We start from the raw sequence: 16,847 nt of genomic DNA on the forward strand, positions 1-16,847 counted from the left end.
AACCAAGAATACTCTACCCAAAAAGGCTTTCATTTAGATTCAATGGAGAGATCAAATGTTTTACAGGCAAGCAAAAGCTAAACAGTTCAGCACCACGAAACCAGCTTTATAAGAAATGTTAAAGGGACTTCTCTAAGAGAAAAAGAAAAGGCCACAAATAGAAACTTGAAAGTTATGAAAGGAAAAATCTCATTGATAAAGGCATATATACAGTAAAGGTAGTAAATCAATCACATATAAAGCTAGTAGGAAGGTTAAATGACAAAAATAGTAAAGTCATCTATATGCACAATAAGTAGTTAAGGGATACATGAAACAAAAAGATGTAAAATATGATATCAAAAACTGTAAAACATGGAGGGGGAAGTAAAAATGCAGGGTTGTTAAAATGTGTTTGACCTTAAGAGATCAGCAACTTAAAATGAATATATATACGTGTGTGTGTGTGTGTGTGTGTGTGTGTGTATACATACACACAGTAACCACAAACCAAAACCCTATAATAGATGCACACCTGGAAAGAAGAAAGAAATCCAAACACAACACTAAAGATAGTTATCAAATCACAAGAGAACAAAAGAAGAAGAAAGGAACAAATAAGAACTACAAAAACAATGAACAAAATGGCAATAAATACATACTCATCAATAATTACCTTAAATGTAAATGGACTAAATGCTCCAATCAACAAACAAAGTGCCTGAATGGATACAAAAACAAGACCCATATATATGCTGCCTACAGAACACTCACTTTAGATCTGAAGATACACAGAGACTGAAAGTAAGGGGATGGGAAAATGTATTCCATGAAAATGGAAATTAAAGGAAAGCCAGGGTAGTGCTCACTTCAGCAGCACATATACTAAAATTAGAACAATACAGAGAAGATTAGCATGGCCCCTGTGCAAGGATGACACACAAATTCATGAAGCGTTCCATATCTTTCTGGGAATTGGGGGTTGGTAGATGCAAACTATTACATTTAGAATGGATAAACAACAAGGTTCTACTGTATAGCACAGGGAGCTATATCCAATCTCCTGGGTAAACCATAATGGAAAAGAATATTTTAAAAAGAATGTATATATGTCTATAACAGTGTCACTTTGCTGTACAGCAGAGATTGGCGTAACATTGTAAATCAAATATACTTCAATAAAAAAAAGAGAAAGAAAGCCAGGGTAGTAATACTTATTTCAGACAAAACCGACTTTAAAACAGATTGTAACAAGAGACAATAAAGACATTACATAATGATCAAGGGATCAATCCAAGAAGATATAAAAATTGTAAATATATATCCACCCAACATAGGAGCACCTAAATCCATAAAGCAAACATTAACAGACATAAAGGGAGAAATTGACAGTAACACAATAATAGTAGGGGACTTTAACACCTCAGTTACATCAATGGACAGATCATCCAGACCCCCCCAAAAAAATCAATATGGAAACACTGGCCTTAAGTGACACATTATATCAGATGCACTTAATTGATATATAGAGAGCATTGCATCCAAAAGCAGCAAAATACACATTCTTTTCAAGTACACAGGGAACATTCTCCAGGGTATATCACATGCTAGGACACAAAACAAGCCTCAGTAAATTTAAGAAAACTGAAATCATATCAAGCATCTTTTCTGACCACAACACTATGAGACAAGAAAAAAAATGCAAACACATGGAAGCTAAACAATATGCTACAAAACAACCAATGGATCACTGAAGAAATTTTTTAAAAACTTGGAGACAAATGTAAATAAAAGCACAACAATACAAAATCTATGAGATGCAGCAAAAGCAGTTCCAAGAGGGAAGTTTACAGTGATACAAACCTACCTCAGGAAACAAAAAAAAGCTCAAATAAACAACCTAACCTAACACCCAAAGGAGCTAGAAAAAGAAGTATAAACAAAGATCAAAGTTAATAGAAGGAAATCATAAAGATAGGGCAGAAATAAATGCAATAGAAGCTAAAAAGAAAAAAATTAGTGAAACTAAGATCTGGTTCTTTGAAAAGATAAACAAAATTGGTAAACATTTAGCCAGACTTGTCAAGAAAAAAGAGAGAAGGCCCAAATAAATAAAATCTGAAATGAAAAAGGAGAAGATACAACTGACACCACATAAACACAAAGAATCATAAGCGATTACAATGAACAATTATACACTAATAAAATGGACAACCTAGAAGAAATGGACAAATTCCTAGAAATGTACAATCTCCCAAGAGTAAACCAGGAAGAAATAGAAAATATGAACAGGCTAATTACCAGTAATGAAATTGAATCAGTAACAAAACAACTCCCCCCCCAAAATAAGTCCAGGACCAAATGGCTTCACAGGAGAATTCTACCAAACATTTAGAGAAGAGTTAACAACTATCCTTCTCAAACTAGTCGAAAAAATTGCAGAGGAAGAAGTGCTTCCAAACTCATTCTACAAATCAGGCATCACCCTGATACCAAAACTAGACAAAGATATCACCAAAAAAAGAGAAAATTACAGGCCAATATCACTGATGAACATAGATGCAAAAATCCTCAATGAAATAATAGGAAATTGAATTCAGCAATACATTAAAAGGATCATACACCATGATCAAGTGGGATTTTTTCCAGGGATGCAAGGATAACTCAATACTCACAACTTAATCAATGTGATACACCAAATTCATAAATTGAAGAATAAAAATCATATGATCACCTCAATAGATGCAGAAAAAGTTTGACAAAAGTAAGCATCTATTCATGATAAAAAAAACTCTCATTGAAAAATAATAAATTAATTAATTAAGAAAATAGATAAAATAAACTGAAAAAAGACATTATAAAAGAACTCTCATCAAAGTGCATATAAAGGGAACATATCTCAACATAATAAAGGCCATACATGATAAGCCCACAACTAACATCATTCTCAATGGTGGAAAGATGGAAGCATTTCCTCTAAGATCAGGAACAAGACAAGGATGTCTGCTTTTGCCACTTTTATTCAACATAGTATTGGAAACCCTAGCAATAGCAATCAGGCAAGAAAAGGAAATTAAAGTAATCCAAATTGGAAAGGAAGAAGTAAAACTGTCACTGTTTGCAGATAACATGCTGCTATATATGGAACATCCTCAAGATGCCAACAAAAAACTACCAGAGCTCATCAATGTTGCAGTAAAGTTTCAGAATACAAGATTAATATACAGAAATCAGTTGCATGTCCATACACTAAGAACAAACTACTGTATCAGAAAGATTAAGAAAAAAAATCCCATTTACCACTACATCAAAAAGAATAAAATACCTAGGAATAAATCTAACTAAGGAAGTAAAAGACCTGTACTTGGAAAACTATTAGACAGTGATGAAAGAAATTGAAGACTACACAAGCAGATGGAAAGATATACCATGTTAATGGATTGGAAGATTTAATATTGTTAAAATGACCACACTACCCAAGGCAAGCTACAGATTCAATGCAATCCCTACCAATATAATTCTAAAATTTGTCTGGAAGCACAAAAGACCCTGAAGAGCCAAAACAATCTTGAGAAAAAAGAGCAAACCTGGAGATATCATGATCCCTGATTTCAAACTATACTACAAAGCTACAGTCATCAAAACAGTATTGTACTGGCAGAAAAACAATCTCATAAGTCAATGGAACAGAATAGAGAGCCCAGAAATGAAGTCACACTTATATGGGCAATTAATCTATGACAAAAAAAGCAAGACTATACGATGGGGAAAAGACAGTCTCTTCAACAAACGGTGCTGGGAAAACTGGATAGCTACATGCAAAAGAATCAAACTGGATTACTCTCTCACACCGTGCACAAAAGTAATTTCAAAATAGATTAAAGACTTAAATATAAGATATGAAACCATAAAAATTCTAGAAGAAAACACAGGCAGTATGCTCTTTGACATCAATCTCAGCAATTTTTTTGTATACATCTCCTCAGACAAGGGAAACAAAAGCAAAAATAAACAAATGGGACTACAGCAAACTGAAAAGCTTTTACAGTAAACTGACAAGCTTTTGCAGAGCAAAGAAAAGTATTAACAAAACAGAAAGGGCACCTAGTAAATGGGAGATATTTGGAAATAATATATCTGATAAGAGAATAATATTCAAAATATACAAATCAATATCAAAAAACAGTCCAGCTAAAAGATGGGCAGAGAAAAAAAATAGCAGAGGACCTAAATAGACATTCTTCCAAAGAAGACATACAGATGGGCAACAGGCACATGAAAAGATGCTCAAGATTATTAATATTGGGCTTCCCTGGTGGTGCAGTGGTTAAGAATCCGCCTGCCGATGCAAGAGACACGGGTTCAAGCCTTGGTCCAGGAAGATCCCACATGCTGCAGAGCAACTAAGCCCGTGCACCAAAACTATTGAGCCTGTGCTCTAGAGCCTTCGAGCCACAGCTACTGAAGCCCATGCACCTAGAGCCCATGTTCCACAACTAGAGAAGCCACCACAATGAGAAGCCCACGCACCACAACAAAGAGTAGGCCCCACTCACCACAACTAGAGGAAGCCCGCGCACAGCAACGAAGACCCAATGCAGCCAAAAATAAATAAATAAATAAATTTATTTTTTAAAAAAGATTATTAATATCAGGGATATGCAAATCGAAATCATAATGAGATGTCACCTGACACCTATCAATATGGCTATTATCAAAAAGACAACAAATAACAAGTGTTGGCAAGGATGTGGAGAAAAGAGAACCTTTATACACTGTTGGTGGGAATGTAAATTGGTGCAGGCAGTATGGAAAACAGTATGGAGATTCCTCAACAAAGAAAAAATAGAACTACCATACAATCCAGCAATTCCACTCCTGAGTATTTGTCTGAAGAAAATGAAAACACTAAGTAGAAAAGATATATGCATCTCTATGTTCATTGTAGCATTATTTACAATAGCCAAGATATGGCAGCAACCTAAGAGCCCATCAATAGATGAATGGATAAAGAAGATGCCATATATAGATATTTATCTATCTATCTATCTATCTATATAGATAGATAGATAGATAGATATACACACACATATATACAATGGAATATTACTCAGCCATAAAAAGGAATGAAATCTTGCCACTTGCAACAACATGGATGCACCTAGAGGGTATTAGGCTAAGTGAAATATTGTCAGACAGAGAATTACAAACATTTTATGATTTCACTTATATGTGGAACCTAAAAAATAAAACAAATGAACAACCAACCATAACACAACAGAAACAGAGTTATAGATACAGAGAACACACAGGTGGTTGCCAGAGGTGAGGGGGGTGGGGGGGCGTGGAAAGAAATTGGTGAGGGAGAGTAACAGGTAGAAACTTCCAGTTGCGAAATAAATGAGTTACAAGTATGAAATGCACAGTGTGGGGAATACTCAATAACTATGTAATATCTTTCTACAGTGAGAGATGGTAACTAGATGTATTGTGGTGTTCAGTTTGAAATGTATAGAAATACCAAATCACTATGTTGTGTAACAGGAACTAACATAGTGTTGAAGGTCAATTATACTTCCAAAACACAGAAACACACTCATAGAGAAGAGCTCAGATTAGTGGTTACCAGAGCTGGAGGCGGGTGGGGGTGGGCGGTGGTGGATAAAGGCAGTCAAAAGGTACAAACTTCCAGTTATAAGATAAATAAGCGCTAGGGATGTAATGTACAATATAAATAACACTGCTGTATATTATATATGGAAGTTGTTAAGAGAGTAAATCCTAAGAGCTCTCATCACAAGAAAAAAATGTTTTTTATTTCTTTAATTTCACATCTATGTGAGATGATGGATGTTCAGTAAACTTATTGTGGTAAAACTTTCATGATGTATATAAGTCAAAGCATTATGCTGTACACCTTAAACGTATACAGTACTGTATGTCAATTATATTTCAATAAAGTTGGAAGAAAAAAAAAGTGACTGACTGAATGAGTGAATGAATGATGTGGAAGAGAAAGGTTAAGCCCAGGAACATGATGGGGGTACCACTGGAATGCTTCATGGGGCAGGGGTAGCTTGACGAAATGTCAGGTTTAGCATAATATTCTCAACAGAAATCCAAAACTCTACCTTAGCACCAAGGAAGGGTTGTTCCCCTGGCACCCAGGCCTTGAAGAAGGCGGGCCTGAGGTGCAGCCTGAGATGGACCCTGAGGCGGCGCCCGCAATGAGCCGCCCGGCCTGACGGGGGCGCCCTCGCAGTGCAGGCGGACGTGGAGAGCCGGAAGGGCCAGGTAGCCGCGCCATTGCCTTCGCGAAGAAGAGGGTAGGAGCAGGGCCGAGGGCCGCAGGCGGGGAGGACGGCCACGGGCGGGGCCTCGCAGGAAGGACTTGGGGCGCTCTCGGGCCGGCCCTCAAGCGGGTGTTGGCGGGGAGGGTGTTGGCGAGCAGACACGGGCAGCTGCCGGGGAGGCCTGACGCCCGGAGGCCCAGGTCCGCCGCGTCCGAGCCCGCCCTCCGCAAGCGGTTCTGAGGACTGGAGCGGCAGAGCCGAGTCTCCTCCGCCGACTCTCCCGGGCCTGGGGGCTGGGTGGCCAATCCGTCAGGCAGCGTAGGCGTCGTGCTGAGGGCCCACGACACTTTGCGGGGGGCCCATGAAATATATTAACTTGTGAAGACAAAAGAAAACAGTGAAACCTTAGGGCCGAAGAAAAGGGGTTTTGTTTTATGTTTTTCCTTACGTGAGGGGGGCGGAAATGAAATTGAAGGGCCCACGAAAATCTTTTTTGCTCTTCCACAGCAAGAGGCCAACTGCCTTTGTGGAGCTGAAGGGCGCGCCAGGGGCTAGGAGGGTGGAGGATGGGAGGGGGGGTTGGCCAGGTAGGGCATGGCATGAGGATGGAGAGTTGGGTAGGAGACACATGCAGAATTTCGGAGCCAGGGTAGGGATTTCAGATTTTGTTCCAAGTGTAATTGGAAGCCATTGAAGGGTTTTTGGTAAGGGAGTAACTTGATGGCCTTTGGTGGTTCAAGGCCGAGATATAACCAGTTTGCAGGGGGACACCAATAAGTGGGCATTCTTGTCAAAAGTGGAGAGCATAGGATCACAAATAGTCAGGTGCTGCTTAGGACTATGCCCAGACACATCAGGTGCATTAATTGATCATGTTTGACAATATAAGGGAGAGAGCTGCCTTTTACCCCATTTAAAGAACAATGTTGGGGCTTCCCTGGTGGCGCAGTGGTTGAGAGTCCGCCTGCCGATGCAGGGGACACGGGTTCGTGCCCTGGTCCCGGAAGATCCCACATGCCGCGGAGCGGCTGGGCCCGTGAGCCATGGCCGCTGAGCCTGCGCGTCCAGAGCCTGTGCTCCGCGACGGGAGAGGCCACAGCGGTGAGAGGCCCGCGTACCGCAAAAAAAAAAAAAAATAGTTTGAATAGCGCTTGTGCTTGTCTTCTCAAGCATCTCAAGCAAGCATCTCTTCTATGCCTTACCAAAATGTTATATTCCTTTCTAAGTTTGGATGAGCTTCCAACATTTTATCCTTTGCACTTTCAATTTTGTAAAATATCTCCAAGAGTTCCTTTTATATGAAGCTTTTTGCCGATGGCACTTTTTCTGAGACATCTTCATACTTTTTGTCATAACCACTTTCCTCATTTATGTTGATAAGTTCACCTCACTAAATTCCTCTCTCTGCCTGTCTAGAGTCTATTAAACAACGGCATTGTCAATATTCTCACACTCAGCTCTTTCTTCTGTTCATTTATGTTCAATTCAACTCTCACTTTCAGCCTTACCACTTATTGTTTCTGGGCTACACTTTCATCTTTTTTGGCCAATTCCTTCTTTCAATTATCTGTTTTTGTAAGATGTCAATGTGGGTTTATCACTAGGAAACAAAGAAGTAAAACTACACTCTTCTGTCTGTACTTAACCTGAATAAGAGATCTGCAGTGACCAGTCACCAACAGAACTTGAAAGAAGTGACATAATTGATCACTGATCATGATGTGTATCTGTTATTTATGTAGTGATTTGTGGGCTAAAGAGCTAGCTGTGGTTTGTACTTTTATGTAATTACAGTTAATATTCCATGGTAACTGAAATTAGAACCATCTTGTTGGGGGATTGACTTTAATTAACTAAATTGTAGTAACCGAGATTTGTGTATATTGGAGCCATGCAAAATAAGAAGTGCCTATACCCTAAAATGACAAGAGTTTCAGATGTGAGGGAAGGTGGACAGGGGACATAGAAGATCATTCTACATCAAATAAGGCCTTTGTCTGGGTGCTTGTTTGTCTGTGAATCTGTGTGTCAGCCTGAAATTCAGCATTGCATTGGTCTCAGGTACTTAATTTAAAAGTATAGTTAAGAGATACTTATGATATGTACCTTCTTGGTAAATATATTACTCATTGATTTGAATTTCTAGTTCAATATTACTCTCAATAGATTAGCATATTCATTTATTTATTTGTTCAGCAGTACACAGCACACAACTGGAGCTCAATAAAAAATTGTTGAATGAACAAATGCTGACTTCCACTATCCAAAAAGGAAAGTTTGAAGGGGAATAACTTCACAGATTCATTTTGAGAAACACATCTATCTATGCACTCTTGGATCACTTATAAAAATCCTAAATTCCAAAGTGTTTCTGAAAATTATCATAAATATTGATATCTTTCTCTTAGACCCAGGGGAAATCAAAGACGCTTTTATTTTCCCTGCATTCTTTAGCTAAAACACAATAGTATAGAATCATTTCAGTTCCCAGAGGTGGAGACAAGTTTTTTAATCTAAAAAATATATTCTTTTATGATTGTCCTAATGTTCTTTTTGAAATATTTTTATTATTAAATATAACATATTTAGAGAAAATTTCATACAATATGAATATATACTTTAATAATTATAAAGTGAACACCCATGTAACCACAATAAAGGTCAAGAAATAGAACATTGCCAACACTCCAGAACCTCCCCTTTTGTCCCTTCTAATAATGCCCTCCTTCCTTTCTAGAGAAAATCACTACCTAAATTTTTGTGATAATCATTTCCTTGTTCTTTAAAAATAGTTTTAGCATAATGTACACATTCCTAAACAATACATTTTTGCTTGTCTTTAAAACCTATGTAGATGGAATCATACTATATGTATTCTTTGTGTCTTGCTCTTTTATTCAGTATTATGTTTCTTAGAGCCATCCATGTCATTGCACGTAACTCTAGTTCATTCATTTTCATCGTTGTGTGAATATAGCAGAATTTATCTATTCTAATATTGATTGAAATTTGTGGTGTTTGCAGTCTGGGGTAATTGTGAATAAGACTATTATGAATAGTCTTTGCTGCTATGATCTGACTTCATTCATGTATCCTGGTGCATGTCGTTATTCACAGATTAATGATTGTGAACAAAAAGGATCTACAGATAAATTATTATAACTAGTAAGAGAGTGCAGCAGTGTTGTGAAATACAGCATCATTATACGAAAATCAATTTTATTTCTATACATTAGCAACAAAACAAAAACTGGAATTTAAGAAGATGTCATTATAAATTAACATTAAAAAAAGATCTCTAAGAATAAAATTTAATAAAAGATGAGACCTTTGGGGAAAAGTATGAAATTATAAAGTCTAGATATTTTTAGATTTTCTATATAAACAATCAGCCGTATCATCTGCAAACAATGACAGTTTTATTTCTTCCATTGCAATGCCTTTTATTTATTTGTCTTGCCTTATGGCTACCTTCACTACTGTGTTGAATAGAAGTGATGATAGCAATCTCCTTGTCTTGGATGGAAAACTTTCAGCCTCACCATTAAGAATGGTATTTGCTCTAGATTTCTGTAAACATATCAGATTATTCCTATTGTCTATTCCTAGTTTACTAAGACTGATTCTTTATCATGCCTGAATTGTTTTTCTGCATCTATTGAGATGATCATATAATTTTTCTCATTTACTATTTTAACGTGATGAATTACAGTGACTTTTTCTAATGGTATGTCAACCTTATGTTCTTGAGATAAACCCAACTTGGCCATGATGTGTTATTCCTTTTATATATTGCTGTTTTTCAATTTGCTTATATTTTGCTTAGGATTTTTACATCTAAGTTCATGGATGAGATTGTTCTATAATATTTTTTCTTATAAAAAATTATCTGATTTTAGTATCAAAGGGTTATGCTAACCTAGTAAAATTAAATGAGTAGTGCTCCTCTCCTATTCTCTGCAAGAATTTGTTTAAGATTGAAATTCTTGGTCTTTGAGAGTAATATGGAACTCATCAATGGAATCATGTGGCCCTGTAGTTTACTTCTGGGAACATATTTGACTACCAATTAAGTTTTTTCAGTGGTTATAGACTATTTAGGTTTTTAAATTTTCTTTTTGATTTAGTATTGGTTAAATATGGTTTTCTAGGAGTTTGTCCATTTTATTAAACTTACTGGTATAAAGTTGTTCATTATATCCTCTTGTAACCTTTTCCATGTTTGAGGATTTATAATGATGTTCCCTTCTCATTCCTGATGTTTGTTCCAAGTTCTCATTTGTTCTCCTTTCCAAATCTGAGCCCTGGGGATAAGTGTAAGTAGCAAGTAAAGGAAGAAGGCAAAGATGTTGGAGGTAGAGAAAACAGAAAGAGCAAATGCACTGAAGTGAATGGTATATTTGGTTTTATTTCAGTAAAAAACTTGAGGTAAACAAAGCCTCTAATAAGGCTGAAGATCAAGTTATAAAGGGTCTTGAGTGGGTTTTGAAGGGGAAAATGTGGTTATATTTTCATTTTTAAGAATTACTATGTACCAAATAAACACTTTGCTAAGCTTTGATAAATAGAGTTGACAAGACAGGTTCTCTGTCCTTGGGAAGCTCACAGTACATTATGAGAGGCAGTCATAGAAACAAATTATAATATAGTACAATGCCAATAAAGAAACAAAGTCATGGGCTTTCCTGGTGGCGCAGTGGTTGAGAGTCCGCCTGCCGATGCAGGGGACACGGGTTCGTGCCCTGGTCCAGGAAGATCCCACATGCCGCGGAGCGGCTGGGTCCGTGAGCCATGGCCGCTGAGCCTGTGCGTCCGGAACCTGTGCTCCACAACGGGAGAGGCCACAACTGTGAGAGGCCCACGTACAGAAAAAAGAAAAAAAGAAACAAAGTCATGAGGGCAGATAGCTTACTTTGAGACTGAAGTTCGACTTTTTGATTAGTTCCACTCAACATCTCTAAGCATTCTCAGCCTTACGTTATAGGCAAACATCTAGATCCCTTGGCAGCTGTTAAGATGGGATAGCTTAGAGAAGCTTGAGTTAGTACCTAGTTTGACTCTTGTCTGGACTTAGTCCCCTAGACCTGTGTTCATTGTTTCAACTTTCAGTTTTATGAAAGCCAATGATTTCTCTTTTCTTCCCTATAGGTGTAGAGAATATCTAAGTGGTGGCTACAGTTCCACCCCTGGTCTGGCTGCCATGTATCATGGGCAAACTACTAGTAAAGGGCCGTCTAATTCCACGCAGATTTACCAGCAACCTCCAAGACTCCTCATTGTGCATATCGCTCTACCATCCTGGGCTGACCTCTGCTCCAACCTCTGTGAGGCTCTGCAGAACTTTTTCTCTCTAGCCTGCAGCTTGATGGGCCCCAGCCGCATGTCCCTCTTCAGCTTATACGTTGTACAAAATCAGCACGAGTGCATCCTCCCCTTTGTGGTGAGTATATCTGTATTTGTTCATTTTATCCTGAAAGCAGATATGAGGTTTCTGGAGCAGAGATCACAGTTTTTATTCTTACAGTAATAACTGTGCCCATTCCCCATACCCAATACCCCACAGGCAACAGAAAGAGCCCGATGTCATCCTACACATGGGGGATTTGTACTGCAGAAGAGGAAATCCAAAATTATTAATATGGGAGTATATATAGGCCACATCTTACCCCCCACCTCCACTCCTGAGAGAGAGAGAGAAGATTTGGCATTTACAGTCCTTTGGAATATAAGCAACTGACCTCTTTCATCCCTCTTTGAAATGTAAACACAGGGAAGTAAATCTCTAAATTTCTTTAGAGGTCTCTGGCTACTCTTATCTCCCTTTAAGTTTCTAAGACTTTTCCTTTAACCAAGGTTCCAGATTTTTTGCTCAGAAAGCCCCAACTGTGCAGAAATATGAAAATATTTTTTCTCTATACTTCCATATAGGACTCAGGTGAAACTCCCCCTAGGGTTTCAGAAGGCAAAGCCTGGGCTAAGGGCAATGCTTTTACAAAGCTCTCTCACACATAGACAGCTATCTCTTTTCCTCCTCAAACAAATTCAGATCTTCACTTTCTCCCCTTTACAAAGTTCAGAATCTCAGGGCTGAGAAAGACTTCAGAGGTTCTAGTAAATCCTCTTCCTGAGGCAGCCATGCTGTTGGGATAGTCAGAAAAGACCTCATGGAGAGCCAGGACTTTGATTCCTACCTGGTGTAAATAAGACCTCCTCCCACATAGTGTCCATGGAAGCCATGTGGGAGCCTGGACTCCCTCCAACCTATCCAACATTAACAAGGTTTCTATCTCTCCCCCTCCCTATTGAGGTGGTGTCAGAGGAGGCCATGTGGGAAGTGGCAGTGAGGCATCTTTTTATCTCCAAGGCAGGATGGTGTCAGTGAAGACCTAGTGGGAAGCCAGGACTTTTAGGACATTTTTCCTAGTGGAAAGCTTAATGGTAATGAAGCTTACCTACCCCCAGGGTGTCAGTGGGGGGGCATATGAGGAACCTGAACTTCCACCCCCACCCAGAGATAACAAGGCACCCTCCCTTCTGGGATGTAATTAGAGGCCAAATAGAGTCACACCCAACCTGACAGTAATTATGTGGAAACTTCACTTCCCCCATTGGTGCAGTGTCAAAATAGGCCTACTAAAGCAGAAGATTTAAACAAGATCCAGAGTCTTACAGCATAATACCCAAAATGTCCAGAATACAAAAAAAAAAAAATCACTCATGATTATCAGGAACCAGGAAAATCCCAACTTGAATGAGAAGACAACAGACACCAACACTGAGATGACACAGGTGTTAGAATTATCTGAAAACGCTTTTGAAGCAGCCATCATAAAAATATTCCAACAAGCAGTTATGAACATGCTTGCACAAATGGAAAAATATAAAGTCTCACCAAAGAAATAGAAGTATAAAGAAAAACCAAATAGAAAGTTTAGGCTGAAAAATGCAATACCCATAATTTTAGAAACAAAAATCTACTATGGATGGGAAAAATGGAGAGGACAGAGGAACTTGAAAACAGAATAGAAATTACCCAATCTCAGCAACAGAGAGAAAAGAGACTTGAAAAAAAAAATTAGCAAAGCCACAGGGATCTGTGAGACTATAACAAAGAGCTAAAATTTATGTCATCACGGTCCAAGAGGAAAGGGACAGGAGGGTGGAGCTGGACAAATATTTAAAGAAATAATCACTGAAAGTTTCCCAAATTTGGCAAAAGTTATAAACCTAAAGATTCAAGAGGCTGGTGGAGCCCCAAACAAATAAACACCAAGAAATCCATTCTAAGGCACATCATAATCAAAATTCTAAAAACTAAAGACAAAGAAAGACTCTTGAGAGCGGGACACTGACACGTTACCTATAAGGGAGAAACAATCAATTAATGATAGATTCTTTTCATTAGAAACCATGAAGGCCAGAGGAAGTGTCACATTTTTCAAATGCTGAAAGAAAAGAACTGTTAACCTAGAACTCTGTATCCAGTGAAAATATCCTTAAGGAATGAATCAGAAATCAAGATATTCTCGGCTGAAGGAAAACTAAGAGAATTTGTCACCAACAGACCTACCTTAACAGAATGGCTAAAGGAAGTTCTTGAATCAGAAAGGAAATTATAAAAGAAAGACTCTTGGAATATCCAGAAGGAAGAAAGAAGAGTGGAAAGAATAAAATATGAATAAAGATAATAGAGTTTCTATAGAGTCTTCTAAATTACATTTGACAGTTGAAGCAAAAATTATAACATTGTCTGATATGGTTGTTAATGCTAGTGTATTTAGAGGAACTATTTAGGATAATTACATTATAATCGGGAGGATAAAAGGACTTAAAGGAAATTAAGGTTTTTACACTTCATTCAAAATGGTAAAATATTGACACCAGTATACTGTGATAGGAATGTATATGTATAATGCAATACTTAAAACAACCACTTAAAAAATCTATATAAAGAGATACACTCAGAAACACTATAGATAAATCAAAATGAAATTCTAAGAAAGTATTCAATTAACCCACAGGAAGATAGGTAAAAGAAAACACAGAAATGAAAAACTGAGGGAACAAACAGAAAGCAACAAATAAATCAACAGGCTGACATACCAATAATTACATTAAATGTAAATGGTTTTATGGGCTTCCCTGGTGGCACCTATCCCTGGTCCGGGAAGATCCCACATGCCATGGAGCAACTAAGCCCATGCACCACAATACTGAGCCTGAGCTCTAGAGCCCGTGAGCCACAACTACTGAGCCTGCATGCTGCAACTACTGAAGCCCATGCACCTGGAGCCCATGCTCCACAACAAGAGAAGCCACCACAGTAAGAAGCCCATGCAGTGCAACGAAGAGTAGCCCCCGCTTGCCGCAACTAGAGAAAGCCCACATGCAGCAACGAAGACCCAAAGCAGCCAAAAATAAATAAATTTATTTTTAAAAATGTAAATGGTTTTAATACACCAATTAAAAGAAAGAGAGAATTCCCTGGTGGTCCAATGGTTAGGACTCTGTGTTTCCACTGACAGGGGCCCAGGTTCGATCCCTGGTTGGGGAAATAAGATCCCACAAGCTGCACCGTGTGGAAATAAATAAATAAATAAAAGAGATTGGCAGAGGTGGGGGCATGACCCAACTATATCCTATCTACAGGAAACTAACTTCAAACACAATAAAAGTACGTTGAAAGTGAAAGGACGGAAAAAGATATACCATGATAACAATCAAAACATTATTAATATATCAAATTAAGTAGACATAATGATAAAAAGAGTCACAGAACAAGAACAAATAGTCCTAAAATTTATATGGAACCCCAAAGACCTAGAATTGCCGAAGCAATCCTGAAGAAAAAGAACAAAGCTGGAGGCATAACCACCCCCCTGACTCCCGCCAGACTTCAGACAATACTACAAAGCTACAGTAATCAAAACAGCCTGGGAACTTCCCTGGCAGTCCAGTGGTTAAGACTCCACACTCCCACTGTAGGGGGCACGGGTTCAATCCCTGGTCAGGGAACTAAGATCCTGCATGCCATGTGGTGCAGCCACAAAAAAAAAAAAAAAAAACTGTGATATTGGCACAAAAATAGACATACGGGTCAATGGAACAGAATAGAGAGCCAAGGAGTAAGCCCACACACCTACAGTCAATTAATCTTCAACAAAGGAAGCAAGAATATACAATGGAGAAGACAGTCTCTTCAGCAAGTGGTATTGGAAAAGCTGGACAGCAACATGTAAATCAGTGAAGTTAGAGCACTCCCTTATGCCATACATAAAAATAAACTCAAAATGGCTTAAAGACTTAAATATAAAGCAGGACAGCATAAAACTTCTAGAAAAGAACATAGGCAAAATATTCTCTGACCTAAATTGTAGCCATGTTTTCTTAGGTCAGTCTCCCAAGGCAAAAGAAATAAAAGCAAAAATAAACAAATGGGACCTAACCAAACTAAGAAACCATAAACAAAATGAAAAGACAATCTACAGAATGGGAGAGACTATTTGCAAATGATGCGACCAACAAGGGCTTAATTTCCAAAACATACAAACAGCTCATACAGTTCAATATTGAAAATAAATAAATTTTTAAAATGGGCAGAAGACCTAAATAGACATTTCTCCAAAGAAGGCATGCAGATGGCCAACAGGCACGTGAAAAGATGCTCAACACTGCTAATTATTAGAGAAATGCAAATAACTGCAATGAGGTATCACCTCACACCAGTCAGAATGGCCATCAAAAAAAGTCTACAAATAATAAATGCTGGAGAGGCTGTGGAGAAAAGGGAACCTCCTGCACTGTTGGTGGGAATGTAAATTGGTATAGCCACTATAGAGAATAGTATGGGGGTTCCTTAAAAAACTAAAAATAGAGTTACCATTTGATCCAGCTATCCCATTCCTGGGCATATATATCTGGGGGAAACCCTAATTTGAAAAGATACATGCACCCCAGTGTTCATAGCAGCACTGTTTACAATAGCCAAGACATGGAAGCAACCTAAGTGTCCATCGACAGATGAATGGATAAAGAAGATGTGGTATATATATACAATTTTACTCAGCCATAAAAAAGAATGAAATAGTGCCATTTGCAACAACATGGATGGACCTAGAGATTATCATTCTGTGTGAAGTAAGTCAGACAAAGACAAATACCATATGATATCACTTACGTGTGGAATCTAAAAAAAATGATACAAAATGAATTTGCAAAACAGAAACAGACCCACAGACAGAGAACACAAACTTATGGTTACCAAAGGGGGAAAGGGAGGAGGGATAAATTAGGAGTTTGGGATTAACAGATACACACTACTATATATACAATAGATAAACAACAAGGGCCTACTGTATAGCACAGGGAACTATATTCAATATCTTGTAATAACCTATAATGGAAAAGAATCTGAAAAAGAATATATATATGTGTGTGTATACATATATATGTATCTGAATCACTTTGCTGTACACCTGAAACTAACACAACTGTATCTGAATCACTTTGCTGTACACCTGAAACTAACACAACTGTATCTGAATCACTTTGCTGTACACCTGAAACTAACACAAC

At 38.0% G+C, this 16,847-nt stretch overlaps 1 protein-coding gene and 1 non-coding gene across 3 annotated transcripts in view; both read left to right on the forward strand.

Moving 5' to 3' along the window:
* Positions 1–840: 840 nt before the first annotated feature.
* On the forward strand, positions 841–947 carry LOC114901165. The gene has a single exon (XR_003795047.1). It is a non-coding gene; the product is annotated as a U6 spliceosomal RNA (small nuclear RNA).
* A 10,479-nt stretch (positions 948–11,426) lies between these two features.
* Positions 11,427–16,847, forward strand: part of M1AP (meiosis 1 associated protein) — a 76,874-nt gene continuing 71,453 nt past the window's right edge. The window contains exon 1 of one of the 2 annotated variants that reach the window (XM_029232559.1): positions 11,427–11,712. In XM_029232559.1, coding sequence (XP_029088392.1) covers positions 11,473–11,712 — 240 coding nt within the window. In that variant the 5' untranslated portion in view covers positions 11,427–11,472. The remainder of the gene's footprint in view (positions 11,713–16,847) is intronic. The other variant, XM_029232558.1, reaches the window with a different exon arrangement.

Source organism: Monodon monoceros, unplaced genomic scaffold (genome assembly GCF_005190385.1).
Source record: "Monodon monoceros isolate NGI ecotype Baffin Bay Population unplaced genomic scaffold, NGI_Narwhal_1 Super_Scaffold_19, whole genome shotgun sequence".
Taxonomy (NCBI): Eukaryota; Metazoa; Chordata; class Mammalia; order Artiodactyla; family Monodontidae; genus Monodon; species Monodon monoceros.